The 5,000-nt window shown below is 41.5% G+C and overlaps 1 protein-coding gene across 2 annotated transcripts in view; it reads left to right on the top strand.

Moving 5' to 3' along the window:
* Nucleotides 1–4,651, top strand: part of LOC110000118 (platelet-derived growth factor receptor beta-like) — a 20,075-nt gene extending 15,424 nt beyond the window's left edge. For both annotated transcript variants that reach the window (XM_020655293.3, XM_065963177.1), the window contains exons 21-27: nt 134–256; nt 452–563; nt 686–785; nt 1,287–1,392; nt 2,173–2,257; nt 3,619–3,757; nt 3,939–4,651. In XM_020655293.3, the coding sequence (XP_020510949.3) occupies nt 134–256; nt 452–563; nt 686–785; nt 1,287–1,392; nt 2,173–2,257; nt 3,619–3,757; nt 3,939–4,068 (795 nt within the window). In that variant the 3' untranslated portion in view covers nt 4,069–4,651. The remainder of the gene's footprint in view (nt 1–133; nt 257–451; nt 564–685; nt 786–1,286; nt 1,393–2,172; nt 2,258–3,618; nt 3,758–3,938) is intronic.
* Nucleotides 4,652–5,000: the final 349 nt, after the last annotated feature.

Genomic DNA, 5,000 nt, shown 5'->3' on the forward strand with positions numbered 1-5,000 from the left:
GAGTGTTGACTTGTTGACATGTTGTGTTGACATGTTAAGTTGACATGTGTGTTGACATGTTGAGTGTTAATTTGTTGACATGTTGTGTTGACATGTTGAGTGTTAACATGTTGAGTGTGTTGGTTGTCCACAGTGTGTACACAGGGACCTGGCAGCGAGGAACGTGTTGGTCTATGAGGGGAAGCTGCTGAAGGTTTGTGACTTTGGTTTGGCTCGAGATCTGAAGAAGGAGCAGGACTACATCGCACGAGGAAACGTAATCCAAAATCTTATTGATACAAAGATTTGTAATGGAAAATATCTTTATAAGAGGTGATCACCTGACACACCTGAGGGTCACACCTGAGGGGCCACACCTGAGGGTCACACCTGAGGGGACACACCTGAGGGTCACACCTAAGGGTCACTCCTGAGGGTCACACCTGAGTCATGTAATCGTTCTTGTTCTCAGAGCTTCCTGCCCATGAAGTGGATGTCACCTGAAAGCATCTTCCAGAACATCTACAGCTCTCAGAGCGACGTATGGTCCTATGGAGTCCTCCTGTGGGAGATCTTCTCTCTGGGTGAACACACACACATGCTCTCACACATGCTCTCTCTCTCTCTCACACACACACACACACACACACACACACACACACACACACACACACATACACCAACTGTGATACCTGTCTTGTTCCAGGTGTTAGTCCGTACCCTGACCTTCCGATGACTCACAAGTTTTTTTCTGCTCTGAAGAAAGGATACAGGATGAGTCAACCTGACCACGCCCCTCAGGACATGTAAGACACAAAGCTAACAAGTGTTAGCATGCTACCATGGTTACAAAAATGAGAGGGGGTTGACGAGGTGTCTATGATCAGGTTTGAAAGTCTGGGAGGGGCTTATAAAACCTCTAAATTTGGAAGGGGAGGGGCTTCGTAAACCCTCGGAGTGGAGAGGGGAGGGGATTATCTAACAATCTACAAATTGTGATTTAGTGAAATGGTGTAACGTGTGTCATTGTTTGTTACGAGACTGAAAAACAAGACATATTACAAACATCAAATAAACGAGGTAAACAGCCAGCAGCCAATCAGAATCCAATATTCAGTGTGACGATGGTTTAAACTGTACATGTCGTTTCTATATCTCTGACGAGTGTGTGTGTGTGTGTGTGCGTAATTTTAAACGTATGTGTGATTTTAAACGTGTGTGATTTTAAATGTGTGCGTGATTTAAATGTTTGTGTGTGTGATTTTAAACGTGAGTGTGTGATTTAAATGTGTGTGTGATTTTTTCAGATTTGATCTGATGAAACTTTGTTGGGAGGAGAAACCTGAAGGCAGACCTGCTTTCTCCTCATTGGCTGTTTCCGTGGGCAACATGTTGACTGACGACTACAAAAAGGTGACAAACACCTTTTTAATATTCTTAATGTGACGAGATCTGTTTACACATCTGTTTACACATCTGTATATCTGTTTACACATCTGTATATCGGTTTACACAACTGTATATTTGTTTACACATCTGTTTACACATCTGTATATCTGTTTACACATCAGGGGCGTTTCAGAAAGCAGGTTGAACAAACTCTCAGTCTAACTCTGAGCTCTGAGGTGATCTATCCTCAGGTGAGCTCTGAGGATCAACAGCTGATTAGAGTTTGTTAAGTCATCTCTGAGTAGGTTCACTCGATGTTCAGCGTGTGCACCAACACGATAAAAAGCCAACATGAATGGAGCCCTGATAGAATGATTCACCGTGGCAACAGGAGACAAAAAAGAGATCCTCGTACCTTAACCATCTCGAGATATAGAAACATCTTCATGAGGACATACGGAGAATATGAAGAGGTTTTAAGAAGGAAACAAAGTAACACTGCTGCAGCAGTAAAAGAGCGAGGAGAGAAAACAGCTGCTCGCTTCAGCGCGTAATGAAGTCTGTTCATTTAATATTTAATCAGAATTATAATACTGCAGGTCAAAACTGGTGGAATGGTTTTAAACCTACAGTTTATTTTCATTAAGATGAAATCCAGCAGAAGAAAAGAGACTTTAAAACAGCTCAAAATGAAAAATAAGAACAACAACTCAGAGTTTGAATTAAACCTGCTTTCTGAAACGGACCTCTTATGTTTCCACATCTATAAACAACCTGTCGTGTTTTTGTTTTTGTTTTTTTCAGCGGTACCTCCAGCTGACTGAAAGCTTCCTGAACAGCGACAGTCCGGCAGTTGTTCGATCCAGATTTGCTCCAACACACACACACGGTCAGACACATACCCACACGATTAAAAATGTATTCAATTAATCCACGCTCGTTTGTTTTGATTTGGAGGCGGACGTGAAGTGACATTTTACGTTTAATTTCGCACAGCATTGTGGGTGGTAAAATACAATTCATTTCCTGAAAGCACGCATCCGATCCATACTGCATAAGACCCGGAAGTTGGTATCCATACTGAAATGTTCAGTATACTGAGGTGGACCCAAAAAATGCATACTGAATGACCACGAAAGTTCAGTATACTGAAACTCCCTACTGAAAAGTACATACTGCCTACTGAACTGTGGCTATTATTGTGCATTATATAGTGGACACGCCATTTTGTAGTGCTGTCCGAGTGAGCATGGTCATACCCTATATAGTCCACTCAATGTATCCCACAAGGCATTTTGAAAAGTATGTATGTATGAGCGATGGTCACTATGCGAGCAATATATACCATCATGCATTGCAGTTCAAAAAATTTCAAAGAGCGGAGAATGGCGTTTGACTCGGCTGTTCTCAAACGGACGAGAGGAGCGACCAGCATGAACACAGAAACTCAATAAAGTTCATATTCAGAGCGTTTTACTGAAATCTATGATCGGTTTGAATAAAGATTAAAAGATCGTCAACTTTAGTGATGTTAGTTTGTCCTAATGATGATGACAGACGAGAAACCAGAGTCTGTGAGCATTAATAATTTAGTTTTGGTCCGAAAATATGTCTCATGTAAAATTCAATATTTTACAAGTATTTATTATTTGTAAATGTTTCGTGAAAATAAACTGTTATCACTGAAATTCATGCTGTTATTTACCGTTGTTATTGATCCTCGGCCGTTGTTAAGCTGCACATTTTAGTTGCACGACAACAATGACGTCACTGTCAGCTGCCGGTGAGTGAATGAGTAGTGTCCGAAATGTTTTTTAATTTTGCTGAGTGAGTGCACTATATAGTCCACTGCATTAAACTCACTATATAGTGAAGAGGGAGTAGGGAATGAGTGAGTGATTTCGGACACAGACTCTGTGTTTCTTCCCTTCTGTGTCAGATCATTGTTGTAAGCTGTTGTATGTCGTATGTGAGTCGTATGTTGGATGTCAGTCGTCTTCTGCATGAGTGTTTTGACTTCTAGTTTTTGGTTTAAAGTAGGTTTTTTTTTTTGCCTTCTGCCTTTTTGTTAAATGAAATCCTTTTGGTTATTCCCCTCCACCTCCCCCTGTTTTACACACCGGACATGACATGTTAGCTGAAAGTTAGGATCTTGATTGTTATTGTTTTTTAATTGTTGTTATTATTTTTATTTTTGTTTGTAAACATGTTTTCATGCCCTCTAAGTCAAACATCTGTTGATGTTTACAGGAAGCCCCGTTCCTGAGGTAAATGTGCACCTGTTAGAGTCGGAGCCAGAGGAGGCAGGTCCCTCCCATGGTACTTACGTCATTCCCACCACTGACATCACCATAGAAACCATTGGGGGTGCTGCGCTGGACGCAGACAGGTAAGAACACCTTAAAAAAAACTGTGACCTTTAATTTCAATCAAACTTTATCGTTCATGTCAATCAAACTTTATCGTTCACATGTTTTCTCTACCTTCTGTGTGCAGATTTCCTGAAACAAAGTATGTTAATTATTATCATTAATAACTGATGATAATAACAATGATGTTTCTGTCTGCAGCCCTCAGATGTCAGAGTCTCAGGACCCACCAGAAGCACAGGAAGGGACATCATCAGAGGACAGACAGGAAGCTGAAGAGCCTTCCTCTTCCTCCCCCAGGCGTGATGAAGAGGAGGAGAGCTGCCTTTGAGCTGTTGAATTAACCAACAATATTCCTGGCAAGCAGAGCCGAGGGTTAAAGTAAATGACAGTCTTCCTGGCAGGCAGAAAGGAGGGTTAAAATAACCAACTGTCTTCCTGTCAGGCAGAGCCGAGGGTTAAAAATAACTAACTATCTCCCTGGCAGGCAGAGCCGAGGGTTAAAAATGTAACTTAGTGTGTCCCTGGCAGGCAGAGCCAAGGGTTAAATTAACCATCAGTCTTCCTGGCAGGCAGAGCAGAGGGTTAAATTAACCAATTGTCTCCCTGGCAGACAGAGCTAAGGGTCAAGGAGGATTTAAAGTGACCCAAGAAGCAGCTGGTTCAATCTTAAAAGCATCATATGACATCAGGTGTTTTTTACCCACAGCTCTGACTGTCAGGCTGCTTCCTGTTTACAGTGCAGCAGGTACTGATGGTTCATCATATTCAGTGTCATTCTTTGTGTATCTTTGAAGTCTTTGTGTATATCAGTGATTATAAATGTTTCTATCTGCTCTGTGTTTATTCAAACTGCTTCAGACAAACATAAATAAAAGCTAGATATCTGAGTATAACCCAACACTCAGTCAGTCTGTCTGTCTATCTGTCTGTCTGTACGAGGAACATATGAAAGTCTCTGATGTTCTGGGCAGCCTGAACCTCCATCAGAGGGGGGAAAAACAAATTCCTTCAAGAGAGGACAGAGAGGACAACGGTCAGAGCTAGATCCACTTTGACTTCCTCACAGTTTGTCTGTTCCACATATGTAACAAGGAAAGCTGCTGGGTGCTGATTATTTTACTGGTTGCTTTAATGAAACTAGGAAGAGGACTCTCGTCGTGAACTAAAAGGTTACTAAACCATGAGATAAAACAGAAGGTTCAAATGGACTCAATAAAAGATCGGTAGAATGAATCCATCATTGAAGGTGTTCAGTCTGTG

The sequence above is a fragment of the Labrus bergylta genome, chromosome 14 (genome assembly GCF_963930695.1).
Source record: "Labrus bergylta chromosome 14, fLabBer1.1, whole genome shotgun sequence".
Taxonomy (NCBI): Eukaryota; Metazoa; Chordata; class Actinopteri; order Labriformes; family Labridae; genus Labrus; species Labrus bergylta.